General features: G+C 33.7%; 1 protein-coding gene across 1 annotated transcript; it reads right to left on the bottom strand.

Annotated features, from left to right (window-relative positions):
- Positions 1-6,831: 6,831 nt before the first annotated feature.
- LOC120079364 (cyclin-B1-2-like) lies at positions 6,832-10,303 on the bottom strand. Its single transcript, XM_039033527.2, has 4 exons — positions 10,015-10,303; positions 8,767-8,867; positions 8,186-8,283; positions 6,832-7,148 (listed from the first exon to the last, which is right to left on the bottom strand). The coding sequence occupies exons 1-4, from the start codon at positions 10,138-10,140 to the stop codon at positions 7,048-7,050; spliced, it is 426 nt and encodes a 141-aa protein (XP_038889455.1). The 5' UTR covers positions 10,141-10,303; the 3' UTR covers positions 6,832-7,047.
- Positions 10,304-17,724: the final 7,421 nt, after the last annotated feature.

Below are 17,724 nucleotides of genomic sequence, written 5' to 3' on the forward strand. Positions count from 1 at the left end.
TACAAGACCTCCATCCTTTTTGGAGAGAGAAACGAACTTGGATGGGTCTCCCGTCATGTGCCTCAAGCAACCACCATCCAAGTATCACTTGTTTTTCTTAGAGACTTTCAAACAAACCTACAAACACAAATGTTCAAGTTTGATTCTTTGGTACCCACACTTGTTTGGGTCCTAGATGGTTAGCATTGACAAACTTGGGAATCCATTTCATATTTGCATAGACATTTAAGGCATTGGATTTAGACAAGTAATAAGAATAAGTTGTATATCCAAACTTGCCACATGAGAAACAAACAACATTATGCAAAGATTTATCTCTTACAACAAATTTATGCACTCTACTTTTCTTGGAGAAATTATTCCTTGGAGCATTGTGAAACTTTTCCCTTTGAGAAAAATTTCTTCTTGGAGAAGTAGTATGAGCATATTTCAATTTAAAACACTTAGATCTAATATGGCCTTCAACACCACAATAATGACATATAGGCACAAAATTAGATTTAACATGCTTAGACACAACCTTAGGCATATTAAGCTTAGGCATATTATGAGATGCTTTAACAAAGATAGTTTAGAACTTGAAGAAGTAGAACATTTATCAATATAGCTTAAACCTCTTTTATCACCAAAAGGCTTGCCTACTTCAATTATCTTGTCTAATCTTTGAGCACCTATTGTCAACTTTTTAATAGATTCTTTAGCCTTATCAAGTTCTTGCAAAGCACTAAATTCATTTTCTTTGAGTAATTTAATCAAATTATCTTTTTCACAACTATCATGCTCAAGAAATTTAACTTTGTCAAGCAAGGCATTTTTTTCATCACAACCAAACACATGCTTGTCACAAGAGATATTCATTTCATCAATATGCATAGCATCATGCTCATTCTCTTTTAAGAAAGCAATTTCTTCAAGTAAAGACTTATTTTTACTAGATAAAACATTGTATTTCTTTTTAAGCACAACATACTTAGAACTAAGTTTTTCTAAATCATTTTTCATATTTTCAAATGCTTCAAACAATTCATTATAAGAAAGAGGTTTTAGAGTTACCTCATTATTTTGTTCATCCTCTTTGTCACTATGAACCATGAAGCAAAAATTGGCCACTTCTTCATTATCACTCCCACTTTCGCTTTCATCGCTATCATCTCAAGTAGCTTTCATTGCTTTCTTCTTGGATTTCTTGGATGATTTGAGAAGAGGGCAATCGGTTCTAATATGACCCAGCTTCTTGCATTCATAGCATATTACCTCATCCTTTTTGCTCTTTTCACTTTTTGATTCTTTTTGGTTGGAGAGATTCTTCTTGAATTGCTTCTTCCTCTTGATGAAGTTCTTATACTTACGTGAAAGATAGGCAACATCATCTTCATCAAGGTCATCTTCATCTTGGGAGTCAACTTCTAAAGAGATGGTCTTTAAAGCTATACTCTTTTCTTTCTTTTTCTTCTCATCCTCCATGTTTTTCTTGATCTTTATCTCATGCATCAACAACAAGCCCATAAGTTCATCAATGGAGAGAGATTTGAGATCCTTTGCCTCTTGAATGGCGGTGACTTTAGGCTTTCATTGTTTAGGCAAAGACCACAATAACTTCTTTATCTTCTCAAGATTTGAGTACTTTTTCCCAAGTCCTTCTAAAGCATTGACAATGTTAGTAAATCTAATAAACATATCGGAAATAGCTTCATTTTCATCAGTTTTAAACATTTCATATTGATGAACTAACATGTCAATTTTTGTTTCTTTTACTTGACTAGTTCCTTCATGAGTAATTTCTAATTTATCCCATATCTCTTTAGCGGTTTTGCAAATAGACACTCTATTATATTCAATTTCATTCAAAGCACAAAATAAGCAATTAATAGCTTTGGCATTTAAAGAGCATGCTTTCTTTTCATTTATTGACCATTCTTCCTTAGGTTTTATAGTGCTAACACCATTAACATCTTTTGTTGGAATTTTAAAACCTTCCTCAACAATATCCCATAAATCATAATCAATAGAAAGTAAGAAAAATCTCATTCTATTTTTCCAATAATTATAATTAGCTTTGTAATAGATTGACTGTCGGTAAAAGGGATAAAACCTAAAGTTGTCATAGCTAAAAAAACAATTAAGTTTATCAAGAAATGAATATTTCAAGGAGCAACCCGCTATGATACCAATTGTTGGATCGATATGGCAACCGTAGAGGGGTTGAATAGGGTTTAATTAAACTTTATTTCTAAATTAACCCAATTAAACTAATTAATACACTTTTTTATAAATAATAAGAAAAATTCAATTTATGCAACAAATAAGATGACAAATAGTGTGATAATTTAATTCTATCAAATTTTAGCAAATAAATAAGAACAAATTAAAGCATACAATAAATTGCTTAAATTAATTGTAAAAATAAAAAAGAAAGAGTTAGAGAAGAAGACACCATAATTTTTATAGTGGTTCGGTCAAACTCGACCTACTCCACTTTCGAAGCGCCTCTTGGGAATTTGAATAAAATCTTTCCGACTCTTTCCACGGATTAGATCCCAACCGTTACACCACCGCTCCTTTTATGGGTTCAAGAGCAAACCCAATCCTTTCCACGGTTTAGGATCAAACCGTTACAAATGTTGGAATTTTTGAAGAACACAATACAACTCTCACTAGAGTGGATTTACAAGTTTAAGCACTCAACAAATTTATCCTCATAATACAATAATACTCTCTCAAGAATAAGATGAAATAAAAAAAAAAAAAATGGGAGCTTAGAGAGAGCAACAATGAAAACTAATTTAGAGAGAAAGATGATTTATATAGAGATGGAAAAATTTTTAGAAACCACAATTAATTTTGGACCATTGGATTTTGGAAAAAAAATCAATGGTGAAGATTTTAAATTAAACTAGTCGTTAGATACAAACAAAATATATATTAAATTCTTTTTCTTTTGAAATTCATTTTTTTAAAAAAATTAATCCAAAAAATAAAAAAACATATCATGTGTCAAAAACTAGCCGTTAGACACAAACATAAAATAATATTAAATTCAGTTTTCTTTTAATTCATTTTCTTTTTAAATTCATTCTTTTTAAAGTCAATTCAAAAATTAAAAAAAAAAAAACATGTCATGTGTAAAAAACTAGCCATTAGACACAAACATAAAATAATATTAAATTTATTTTTCTTTTAAATTTCTTTTAAATTTTATTTTTTAAATCAATCCAAAAATCAAAAGTCCATCATATGTTAATATGATCCACCATTCAACCAATATGCTGCCACATGTCTACATGCAAATGGTCTGGTTATGCCACGTCATCCACCACGGTATTTTCTCTATAGACTCATTTCGGTCATATTGTCTTCGTTTTAGTTCCGATTTGAGTGATTCAAGAGGTGTTGGAATCGTTGTTCCGAGCTCTACGCTATGGACATATTAAAACACTAAAATTTTCAATAATTAAAAATTGAGTTTGTTATCATCAAAACATTGATTAATTAATTTGAGATTAAGGACAAAAAAGCCAACAACTTCAATATAGGATTTAACTTTCACTTAGTTAATCCCTTTTATCTCGGACTTAAGTAGGGAAAATGGAAATCCGGGTTTCACAGTAACCATAAGCAATGGAGGCATGTTGGGTGTCTACCTTTTTTGGTCTACGATCATGGTGGTTACTTGAATGGAGTCGTCTAGAAAATAGAAAAAGAAAATGAGGTTGTGATATATGCTTTTTGATGTTGAAACTGAATAAATGGAATGGATTGCGACCTTAGAAATTGGCCCTTATTCGAAGAAGGGCTTCATTGAGGTATGTAATGACAACGTTTATGCAGTTAGTTATTTCCTTGATGGACAAAGTACCATTTCCACCATCTAAGAAGATTCAAGTGTGGAGGATGCAAAGGAAGGATTGATGGATTAAAGAATACATAATTCTTTTACCTCATTAAAGTTTTTGAAAATGGAGAGGTATTGTTTATGATCAAAGAGGACTTGGATAAGACTAGAAAGAAGATTAAGATTAAAACGTTGAATCTAAATGAGGGAACAATTAAAGGTCTAGTGGGTTGTAATATAGATTCTTTGAATTTTGAGTCTCTTTCAACCATTTTGGTAGAAGATGATGATTAAACCTGTTTTTATTTTTTATTTTTATTTTAGTTCATTTATCATAACTATTACTATGATAATTTTGAACATAATGGGTACCTAAAGTATGATACTTGGGTGCAACTCATCTTCTTTATTCATTTAGCCTCTCACAAAAGAAAAAATATAATAAAAATTATATTTCGTTCTTTAAAAAATGTTCGTCATGCATCGTCATAACTTGTGATTGAACAATAGATTGTTATTGAACAACAGCTATGGGTGTAATTGAAGTGAGCTAAGTTCAGTGTTAAACCTAAATAAGACAAGTTAAAATACTACTTTCATCTGGTAATTAATGCATTTGAGTTCAATTGGATTGGCGCTTTAAATATTCAAAATTATAAAAAGGCAAGAAAAAGAAAACAAAAATTAACCATTAAAATAAACTTAGCTTTAGAATTTATGCAATTTGCATATCGTTTTAATCGCATAAAAGGGTTTATGAATTCTGCACCTGCAGTAATAAGCACCATGCATATCGTTGAAATAAAAAAATAAATAATAAAAAATGGACAAATCTTTAATGGTTTTTTTTTAAAGTATAAAAATGTGTTAATTTTAGAAAATCATTGAACAAATTAAAATATTTGAGAATATGATTTTGAAAAGTCATGTAGTTCGGCATTGTTCTGTATAATTTATGTAAAATAAACGTTTAGAATAAATGACATTGTATTCCAACGTTATTTTATTCTAAAAGAGATTGATGTGGTTATCCCTAACTCGTCTACTGATGTTGATCAAGCATGTAAATTGATCCGTCGAACTATCCACGACAAAATTGTTCCTCGGGTTGTCTGCATGATCCTAAATCTAAGAGTCTTTCTTTTCGAGTCAGGGATGTTGGGTGCCTCCTTTGCCTGGATGGAAGATGAATTCTGATGCTTCGAGGTGTGAAGAGATCGCGGAGGGAGGCGTAGGCTGGGTTATTCGTGACTCTTTAGGATCTTTGATCGGATCGGGTTTTCAAAGAATTCGCAGGGCTTGGAGAATCGATGGGTTGAAATCACCACCTGCTCAGTTCGATTGTTCGATTCCTTTGTTGGGCGGTGATATTTTTTTTAGAATAGATGATATTATTATACAACAATAAGGAGGATCCCACAGCCCGGGATCAAGGCATCAATGCAACAAAGCACAAGCAAAGACAGAGCAACAAAAAGCAAACAAAGGCAAGAAGATAAAACCTGAACATAACCAAACATAAACGTAACATGCTAAAAAAAAGACCCCAAACACTAGAGAGAAAGCCAGAGAAGAGAGACCAAAACCTCACAACTAGGGACAACAGTAAAACAGAGAGCAATAACAAGTTCAAAAAGAAGAAAAGCAACCGTAACATACTAAATAAGACCAAGAAGATCAACCTGCCAGGAAGCAGCACGAGCACGAACCGTAGAGACCATAAGGTGAAACAAAACATACACCGACCTTGGACCACCTCCATGTAGCCGCCGATTATGTTCCTACCAGATGTAGTGGATGAAAGCACACTAGAATATACGAAACAACTTACTACGCACCCCTTTACCCGACCCCACTCGGCTCAACCAACTCAACTCGACATCCCAACCAGCCACACGATGCAACGAACTCAATTGTCGCAACACACCAGACCACACCTCTCTCCCATACCCACACTCGAAAAAAAGATGATCCCAAGACTCTATACCTCCCACACACAGAAGACACCCCCCTCTGACAACATGTCCCAGCCCTTTAACCAATCCCTCGTACCTAACCTGTCCCTCATAGCTAACCAAGCACAGGAGTGGCGCGGAATACCACCCCCGCCCACAAAATACTAACCTAAGACACCCTAGGATGACGAGGACGCAAACTCTCCCAAGCACTACCGATAGAGAACTGACCACTAGCACCCAACTCCCAAACCCAATAATCCTCTCCCCTCACCTTAGGTCCCACTGCCTGAATAAAATAACCGGGCCTCCAAATTACTCCCTACATCATAAACCACCGTAGACCCATATGAATCCAAAATTGCACCCCTGACAACCAAGGATCCCACCAAACAAAACAAGACCGTCACCATCAAACGAACCAGATGCTTGAATCTACCTCTATAGTGCAAGATAGCCCTTAAGCACCAATACCTCCCAACCTCACTCCGAACAGCCGTCCCGCAAAACATACGCCTCCACCAACGCCACCCATAATGAACCCGATTTAATTAATGAGGAACTCCTCTACTAATGAGGAGAGTGGTTGAGTTGGTTGTTTTCGTTAAAATTTATGCATATTCCTAATAAATTAGAAGAAGTAAATGAAGAAAGAATATATCTTTTCAAACCATTTTCAACATTGGGGAAAAAATGCATTATAAATCACTTTTAAGTCAAATATATAAAATAAACTTCTTAATTGAAAAAAAAAACGTCAAATTCAAATAACCATAAGCACGCATCCCCAAAATAATATAATAATAAATTGACCTTCAACTATTAACACACAAGTATTTGTATTAATTGATGATTTAACATGACACCAAAACAAACTCCTACATATTATTTCCTCCCAAATTAATGTCAATTTGTACTTGTTGGGTCTTTTACATATTTCAAGTCCACAAGTGAAGAAGTATTAAATTACATAACATTAAATTTACCTTCATCCATTAGTCTTAAATATTTGGATCAATCGACAATTTAACACAACATTCACAATGACGAAAGGTAAAGTTGACTAACTATTTATAAGAAGAAATCAGATAAAAAGTAGGGATAACAAACAAATGACATTGACCATGAAGCTAAGAGAGTTCAACTCATAGGAAACAAAGATATCCTGACCAACAAACAAACAGAGGCTAACAAAATTATGGGCAAACTAAGAAGCCCATAATGAAATTGAGGTGTTTGATGGGATCCTCTTACATTAAATTACATAAAACTTGGGCAAACTGGTCCCTTGGACAGACCAAGGCGGACTTCCATTCCATGGTGCATATCCAATGGCCTCAATGATTCAGATTCCCTTGGGTCTGCAAATCACATTCACATAAACGAGTTGTAAGTTAACACTTAAAATTCAATGACACAGTCATACGACCTATAGGACCGATCCTATTCAGTTGTAAATTAACACTAGCAAAGGCTATTAGTCTAAAATGGGTTTAGGTAACAGATGGATTACAGAATAGAGATACATTATGTTAAGTCAATTATTGGCCAAAGCAATTCATCCCCCTCATTCTTGAAAACAGCCTAGGAGTTGAAAATTCTATGTATATTAGATACTGGAATCAATGTTTAGAGTAAAACGAACTCCTGTGAAAGAAGAAAACTACACAAGTGAACTTAAAACTGAGAATAAGCTCCTTCATCACTCATCTGATTTCTTCAAATCTTAAGTACACAGGCCCGAAAAATTCAAGGAATAGGGGATAAGAAATGTTTTATAAAAGTGAAGTAATTGATCCTTGAATACCATTCTTCTAATTGAATCAAATCTGATGGGGATTGAATTATGTATTTACTATTTCGAGAGTTCCCACTCTACACAATGTTTCAACAAGATCTACAATTTGGCGAAATGCAAAAAAAAAAAAAAAAAAAAAAAAAAAAAAAAAAAAAAAAAAAAAAAAAAAAAAAAAAAGAAGAAGAAGAAGAAGAAGAAAGATACCCTTCACCTGCCACAAAGGGTCTTAATAACCTTTCTATCCCTCTACACAGACAAACACATCCCATACAAAAAGCAAAACTACTCGGATCGCACAGCCTTGACAGAACCACAACACACACACACACACCCAACAACGCATTTCCACCCTCACACTTATTCTCTTTCCTCATCCATGAATACACACGGGTGACTTGGGGTCTATCATATCAAACCATACTTCATGAATAATTATCCCACCAATGCCAGATAATTTAATGAGAATCCTAAGAAATTAATAAAGCTCAAAAGAAATATTTAAGCTAATGGGAAAACTCTCCCTAATGATGCAAATGAAAATAAAGAACAGAATCAGATCATTTATATGGATCTAGGAGATTTCATAAGTTCTCAATTTACCATTTAGATAATCTTCAAAGCCAAAGTCATCCAAGCTTCCAGTAAGAGCCTCCAATCCCAGCATTGACGATGGAATAGGCCCTGGAGGCCTTTGAAATCTGCAATAGCGTTGAGTTACAAGTGAAACTATATTAGCTTAGCAATGACTTCCAAGTTCCAACCAGACAAACAGCTTAAATTCCCTTCACTCGGGCATCACACATTGAAATGTTGGTGAAAAGAAAATGAGGGGAAAAAAAAAAGTAGAGGTTAGATTTGAGTATCCCCAATGTAATTCATGAACATCAATGATCAAACATCAATTCTACAAGAGACATCCTATTTTCATGGCACTGGCATATCGTGGAATGAAGAGGAAAAAGTGATACATGAGTTAGAAGAGTCAGTGAAGTGAAGTGTGACTCCTTTTCGTCCAACCGAGACATTATAAAACAATGATCACAAAAGTCATAATAGTTAAAGATAAAATAAAATCCATAACAAAACTGCAGATTTTGACGAATTATAGCTTTTCAAAAAGTGCTCCAATTTAGAACACACCAAAAGGCATACAACATCTATACAAGAAGGAATTTCCATACCTAGAAAGAATTTGCCTGTCCAAGTCCATCTTCAATGGAAAAGCAGATCCATATGTATTCACAAGAATTTTCCTTTTCATCTCCTCTTCTGTTCTTCTTGTCTATATCAAAAAAAAAAAAAAAAAAAAAAAAAAAAATAGGGATATACACCAATCAAATTGAAAGATTTCTTTTAAATGAACAAGAACAAGCTTGTTTTTTTCATCTCAAGTAGAAAGGAACATACTGCGATTTTTCTAACCATTCCACAAAAATTTTATACAACTGTTCTGAGTACAATGCCAGTATTACCATAAGAATTTTATTTTAGAAAAAATTCTATAAGCGAGTGAATAAAGAAAAAAACAAGGGAGAAGCATCCCAAACCCTGTAATCAAGCCAAGTGAGGCTTTTTCAGCGCTTTTCCTAAGCATTCCACCCCCACCCCCCTCCAGGACTTCCAATGTGCTAACAGGTTCATACATGTACATTCTCAATGGTCACTACTTAAAGTTCCAGTAGAATAAATATGTTAGGGCAAATTTCAAAAATCATCCCTGAAGTATGGTGGTAGTAGCAAATTATACCTTCAAACTTTCATTGTAAAAATTGAGCCATTAAAGTTACCTAAGTCCTGAAATCCGCCCCTCAAACTTACATAATGGTAAAAATTGTTACCAGTGTACAAGTTTGAGGATTCACTTTTTACCATTTGGGGGTCCAAGTTTTACCACTATTGTAAGTATGAAGGTCCAATTTTACCAGTTATGTAAGTTTTTGGGATCAACTTTTACAATTAAAAGTTTGAGAGTGTAATTACAACTACCACCAGGTTTTTTAAGTTTGCCCAAAATATTATGGATGCTCTTAGTCCTTCCTTCCATAGCAATCTAATTGAAAACAGAACCTATTTTCTCCAGTTTCCTTAACTAGAAAATGTTAAGGCGAGATACAGGGAGGGTTTTTCCAAATGGCACACTAGATAAACCACTCTGCCATTCATATTTCAGTACGAAGACATGAAATTCTCTCCATCATTTTACAATAATATTTAAAAACAGAACTCAATAAATTTCAAAACTTCAAACTACAAGTTTCAAGTACGAGTAACTTAGGCAAACAGTGGTTCATCAGTATTCATCGAACCCAGATTTTAACCCCAAGAACAATCTTGTCTAACTGCAATTACTAAACAGACGAATCCATATAGAAATGAAATAGGGCAACTTAGATTGAAAAAACTGAGAGAGACTGAGAGGGGAAAATTACAGTTTCATAGAGGGATTCAACAGGATGAGATCCAACGAGATCGCTCTTCACGCCTTGAAGTCCAAATCGTAGGGCATCATTCTGGATCCCTCCAATTTCATGGGGAATGGCCTTCGATGACTCCATTTTTCTTCTCTCTCAAGAAAACTTGTTCTTCGAGTCGCGACCGTGCTTTGCCTATATTACCTCAGGATTGGTAAAGTTATGGTATTTATATGAAACACGGTGGCTTGCAAGAAAATTTATCATGTTTGGCCAAATAATCCGATATATATATAAATAAATAAGTAAGTAAGTAAGTAAGTAAGTAAATATATATATAATTTCTAAATGAAAAAGATTTGGGACTTCATTAGACAAAAGATTTTCCTACTACTAGAAAGTTTAAGATCAAATGTATGCAAATATTATAACCATAAACAAGCCACATCAAGTTCAAATATAACAAGCAGAATAGAAAAGTCATTACCCTCGAAGAAGTTAATTTACAGAGCTATAAAAAGTCATATTTGTTTTAGTGTTTGTTCATCAGTCAACTTATATAAGAAAAGTTTTAAAAATATTTTATATGGACAAAGCACATCAATTAAACATTCCAATGAAAGTTGTTCACTAGATGTGAAGAAAGATATATTTCGACCTCGAGATGATAATGAAGAACTTTTTTGTCTTGAAGTACCATATCTTAGTGCAGTTGGTGCACTTATATATCTTGCTAATAATACAAGACCATATATTACATTTTCAGTTAATTTCTTAGTAAGATATAGTTCTTCTCCAACAAAAAGACATTGGAACGAAATTATGCATATACTCCGTTATCTCCGAGGAACGATCGACATAGGTTTGTTTATTTAAATAAATCAAATTTTGATCTTGATATTTATCTGATCCACACAAACCTAGATCTCAAACATGTTATCTATTCAAATGTGGACGAACTGCTATATCATGGCGATCGATGAAACTGTCCATAATAGCTACTTCCTTAAATCATGCTGAATTTTTTTGCAATTCACAAGACTAGTCGAGAATGCATATAGATCAATGATTCGGCACATTCCTGGAACATGTGGGTTGTCTTCAAGTAAAAATCTTCCAATGATATTATACGAAAACAACACAGCATGCATATCCCAGTTCAAAGGAGGATATATTAAAGGAGATAGAACAAATCATATTTCACCAAAGTTTTTCTACACTCATGATCTTGAAGAAAATGACAACATCACTGTACAACAAATTCATTCGAAAGATAATCTGGCCGACTTACTTACAAAGAAATTACCTACCACAATCTTTGAAAAACTAGTGCACAACATTGGAATGCGGCGACTCAAAGATCTCAAGTAATATTTTCATGAAGGGGAGTAAATATGCTTTTTAAGAGCATCAGATTATATGAAATATGTACTTTTTTTCCTCCACTAGGACTTTTTTCCCAGTGAATTTTTTTTCTAATAAGGTTTTAACGAGACATATTTCATATATAATGAGCATCTAAGGTGGAGTATTATAAATATGTTAAATTAGGTGTAATGTACATGGCCATTATTAGTGTTCATTGGCCATGTATCACTTATCCATTAGCCCATGTGTTGTCCATATATCTCAAGATTACACACTATTAATGTCCACGTAATCCACCTCCTATTTGCCAAATTGCCTATAAATAGTGATATTTGGTGAGTTTTGAAAGACACATATTAGTGATCAATCCAAAAAAAATAGAGAAAGTGAAGAAATCCATTATCTGTTATTTTATTTACTTTTTGTTATTTATTTATTTTATATATTTATATATTATATTATATTTTCTCCATATCCCTGTTCTCGTTGTGTGTCGTTGTGCGCCTGAAATTCAATATATATATATATATATATATATATATATATATATATATATTTCTCTTTTGAGGCGAGGATTAAAACAATATTGAAACTTGAAAGTCTAATGTTGATAGATAGTTTTAGAAAATTTTCACATAGAAAGATTTTTTTTTAAAAAAAAAAAAGAAAAAAAGACAAAAATAAAATATCATTTTAGTCTCTATACTTTAGTCTTTGTTCAGATTTAGTCCATATACTTTCAATAAATTTAAGATTTATTGAAAGTCTAAGATTTATTGAAAGTATATGGACTAAATCTTAAATTTAGTCTCCTACGTAAGTTTGTTGTCAATGTTTTTTTAAAAAATTGTTATGTATAGCATTTTTACAATAGATTTTGAAAACATATTCATGTATTCTTGTTTTCGTGTATGAAAATTATTGTTGCCATTTAATAAATTTCGGTAAAAATAACTTTGAGAGACTAAATCTAGGTTTTGTTGAAAGTATGAGGATTAAAATTGGACAATTGAAAGTATGAGGACTAAAAGTAAACAAAGTAAAGTATGGACCAATATGGTATTTTAACCCAAAAAAAAATACATATAAATATTTTATTCTCTTGAATGAGTTAAAATGCTCAATATTATTTATATTCATATTAGTTACATTATTTTTTTATGTTTGATGAATTTTCTTGAGATATAATGGAAATGTCGATGTCGAATCATTAGAAATGTGACATTTCGAATGAAATTCAATTATGTGTATATATGTATAATGGTTTAGGTTTTTTTTTTTTTTTTTTTTCTTTCTCAATTGGGTCATAAATTTTTAAAATTTCTTGAAATTTCAATTTTATGTCTAAAAGTCGCTATATTGTAAATTTGGTAAATAATAGGTGATAACTTTCAATCTTGTATGTAATAGGTAATTGATATATTACATTTAAAAAAAAATAATTAGTAGTTGATTTATGAGACATAGAATTGAATTTTATGCCTAATGATATCCTAAAATTTCAATTTACTTTTAGTAGATTGGTGAATTTAAAAACATACATCAAATACATCAAATATTTAAAAACATACATCAAAGAATTAAGCCCTATGTAGTTTTTACGGTCTCCTATTTTTATTGTAAGTTAAAACTTAAATTAAAAAGGAACTGAAATTTCAGCTTAATTATCTTTTTAAGCACATTAAATTAATATGGATATAATTATCTAATTAACGGCCTAAGCATCTTATTATTCCTAATATAGTGCCACACACGGATTTTAGAATAGGAAAAGGATTTCTGATAACATAGAGAAATATTTCGAGTATATATTCTCCCATACATCACATCTTTTTTTCACATTCAATCCATCTCTTTTCTCTCCATAAATCATACTTACCAAGTACTTCTACTTTTTGATTTTTTTCTCTATGGTCTCAACTACTAAGATGATTGGCGGTGGTTTCGAGCTCAATTGTAACGAAGGCGACAGGATAAAGAACTATCCCGGAGAGCTCACTTGTTACGTGTTGATAACTTGCATTGTTGTTGCCATGGGCAGGCTAATCTTCGGTTATGACATCGGTATCTCTACCTCCAGGTTCCTTTTATTTTTCTCTATTTTTCTTTCTCTCTCTTTCCCTTACCATCTTCACTCACTCAATTTTTATTATTTGTTTTTGTCAATTAAGTGGTGTCACCTCTATGGCTCCCTTTTTGTAAGAATTTTTTTCCATCTGTTTATCAAAAAGAAACTCTGGATACTTCTACCAATCAATATTGCAAGTTTGATAGTCTTACTCTCACTATGTTCACTTCTTCTCTTTATTTGGTTACTCTTTTGGCTTCCTTTTAGCCTCTTGGGTCACCAAAAGCTTTGGTTGTAAGAAGTCCATGCTTCTTGGATGCTTTGTATTCTTAGTTGGTGCTATCGTTAATGCGACAGCTATAAACATAGCCATGCTCATCATTGGTCATATTTGATTGGGTATTGAGGTTGGATTTTCACTTTAATCTATTCCACTTTATGTTTCAGAGATGGCCCTATCTAAATATTGAGGTTCTCTCAATGTTGTTTTCAACTTTCTAATACAATTGGTATTCTAGTGGCAAATTTTATCAACTATGGTACTGCTATTCATGGTAGATGGTGATGGTGAGTAAGTTTGGGTAGTGCAGCTCTGCCTGTATTATTCATCACTATCTCAGCTTTATTTCTTCCTGACACTCCAAACTCAATGTTGGAGAGAGGCGGAGTAGAGAAGGCAATAGCCATGCTCCAACGCATTCATGGAGCATCTAAGAAGGATGTAGAGGCAGAATTTTAAGATATTGTGGCAGCGAATATGGATGCTAAAGCAGTGAAGCATCCTTGGAGGAATTTGAGAGAGAGACAAAATAGGCCACCATTGGTAATATCGATTTTAATCCCATTTTTACAGCAATTGACTGGTATCAATGGTCATGTTCTATGCTCCTGTATTGTTCAAGACCATTGGTTTTGGAGACAATGCTTCTCTTCTTTCATCTGTCTGGTGGTATTAATGCTCCCATGACTTTTGAATCTATTTATGGCACCGATAAGTAGGGAAGTGTAAGCGCATAATGCGATGATATGCGATACTACTTCTAGATGTATGCGTTATTAACGAAATGCTTGTAGTATGCTATGCGTTGTCACAAGTTTCCTTGCGTTGAAACCAAGTATACTTCCACCACAACTTTCTCAGAGTGATCCGAGATCGAACACAGGGATTGTTTTAGGTTAATTGTGTTACATTCGTGATATATGCGACCGGGGGTTGTTCAATTTAATAAAAGTGAGGTTTGTACATGCGATAACGTAAAATCATGCGGTAAAGTAAAATTGCAATAAAATAAAGTTGTGCAGTAAAGTGCAATAAAAGTAAACCTAAGCTATGATGATACAAGATATAAGTTACATGATACATGATACTGAGTTTGAGACTGACTGCGAAGATTATACAAAGAATCGTGTTATGCGGTGGCAAGGCTTTATGTACGAAGCAGAAAGAGAAAAGATAATTAGTACAAACATCGCAAGTTCATTAATTGCGTTAAAGATATAACTACGGTTCCGCTTTCCCTTGACGTACACCTCTCGGTGATCAGCCGTGTTCCCACATCTCTATGATGAAATAGAGATGAACGTAATGAACGCAAGGTTGTTTCCATCTCTGGAAGTACTTCTCGTTTTAGTTAACGCATTCTTCTAACCTTCTCTCGATAGATCAGAATGACATCTTCACTTCTGCTCTCACAGGTGAAGATGCCGTCTAGCATGCTTTAGCTAAACATATTCATTTCTTTAGCACAAATTAATTTACTTTTTTAATTCATTCTAATTACCAAGGGACTAAGAAAACATCATGGAGAAAGAGATTAATGGAGGAACGGAAATAGACAGAAAGATGGAGATGAAAATGATCATGACATTTAATTATAAAATCAATCGTCTGATACATGGTGTGAATGATTTAGAGTAAGAAGATGAGATACAATTGATGATAGAGATAGAAAAAAATACAGAAGAGTGTCAACGTCTTGATACAGATCTGGATGGAGAAATTGTTTGCTGGGGTATGGAGTGAATGGAAGAAAGAGCTTCCCTCTCAGGCTTGCTCGTCTGGTAGAGTTGATCTAGGTACAGAGCTTCATGGCAGGGATTTGGAGTGATTCTCCTTGAGACTCACCTCTCGGCCTTGCCTCTTTTCTTCCCGGATCTTCTCTGATCAACACTCAGATCATCCTCTCTCTCAATATACAAATATCAAAATAGCCTCGTATCAAGTTTATCTTTCAGTGAATTCTCTGAGGGTATTTATAGATGAATGCTCTAACTCTCTGCTATGTAGTCCCCACTTTATTGTTATGGAAATTCCAAAAATGATGGAATAAATATTCCTTTTGTTATGAAATCAATTTGTCGAAAATGCACAACGGTTAGTTGTACACGTGTCAAAATCCTCCGCGATTGCGTTGCTCATTTGCATATTTTGATCGTGTGCTCGCATGCGGTGTTGTTTTTTATTACCACATGCGGTTGAAGTTGCGTTGATCACAAAGCTCTTGATCGATTGTCACATGCACCGTTATTGCGTTGATCATCTATTCATTCCTGAATGATAGGCGCAATGCGACGTAGATGCGTTAATCCTTTTTTCTCTTGAGCCATGAACGCATACGGTGACTTCATTTCCTGCAAAACAGACTTGAAATATTCTTTTCTACCATCGCAATGGTGTTAGTGGGTGTATTGACAAAAATTTATAATTCTTGCATTTCTTATCCCATTTCCATACGATTGACACAACTTTCCTCTCTTTTAACCGCAATATCTAAGTAAGGCAGCCTAAATAACTTGTATTTTTACAAGTTATCACACCCCCAAATTTAGATATATGTTTGTTCTCAAGCATATCTTCTACTAAGGCAAAAATGCTCAATTCCTATCCTATATTTTTTTTGCGTCGATTGGTTGCTCCGAATGCTCCACTTATGCAACATTACTTGACAACACAATTTTCTTCTATCCTTGCTAATTCCCTACTTTATTCTTCTATACTACAAATTTCTGCTAAAAAATACTTTTCTAGTTTTAAAAAGAATATTTACCTCTTCTTTATCAAAACACATTTATTATAGACTGTTGGCCATGGTTACACTCTTCGTTTTGGCTTGTTCCCACGGGTGTCATGCAAACATCCAACTTCGGTTGTGTGCCAACTCAACTTTAACTCATGAATTTTAGAGGAGTTGTCTCTTGCATTCTTTGATTTTCTTTTTCTTATGCATTTTTCTCTTTTCATATTGCGTTGTTCTTGGAAACCCACCTTCGTTTTGGCTTGCTCCCACGGGTGCCATGGGAACATCCAATTACAAGCAGGCTCCTTTCACAACTTAATTATCAGGTTGGGAATGTTGTTTTGAATTTTTCCCTTGCACTGACATTGGAGTTGATATGAAAATATTTTTTTCTTTTTCTTTTTTTTTTTTTGACATGAAAAATGAATGCATTTTTCTTAATGACCGCATACTCTTGATCTCATTTGCTCAGACCTTCCCCATCCCCAAATTTAGAGATGCGCAAGGTCCTCATTGCGTTGTTTAGACAAAATAGACAAACACTTAGACAAATTTTCAAAAAGAATGTTTGAGCAGAATTTTGAAGGGTAAAAGGTAAAGCATTGCTAAGCTACGAATTAACTAAGTGTTAGTTAGAAATTACAAAGTGTGGGAAATGTTCCTAAGTGAATGCATATTATACATCATGGCAGTGCAATGAATAACGCAAAAAGAAAGATTAAGAATATCGCATAGTTGACAAAGGATGATAAAGAAGAGGCACAGACATATAGAGAATTGCTACTTAGTTGTATTGAAAATTAACTAAGTATACAAATAATTACAATTAACGCAATATAAAAATTTTGGCTTGTACAAAGAATCAAAGAATTTAGCTAACTCAGAAAAATAATAAGTAAATAAAAATACAGAATGGCCGCATAAAAAAAAATTGCGAGAATTATTGTTGAGGAGCAGAAGGTTGCGACGGAGGGTTTTGAGGTGGTATGGGAGGAGCTTCTTCAAAGATCAGAGGCTGCTGAAGATGCGGAGGCATCATGGGACCACGAAGGTACGCTGTCAGGTAATTAAAGTACTCATGGTTGCGCACCGCTATTTGCTTTTGGTGCAGGTGGATCGTATAAGTGTTGCGTTGAGTGTTGATCAACGCTTGCCTTGCCATAGTAGCATTGCGCTGTAAATCGCTGACTTGCTCCATTACTGCATCAATTTTTTGGCCGAAGAAGGCTTGTTGTTGGAAGAAGAGTTCCTGCTGTTGGGAAAAGAGTTGCTGTT

Source organism: Benincasa hispida, chromosome 6 (genome assembly GCF_027475165.1).
Source record: "Benincasa hispida cultivar pf3 chromosome 6, pf3_genome.v1.1, whole genome shotgun sequence".
In the NCBI taxonomy this organism is placed as follows: Eukaryota; Viridiplantae; Streptophyta; class Magnoliopsida; order Cucurbitales; family Cucurbitaceae; genus Benincasa; species Benincasa hispida.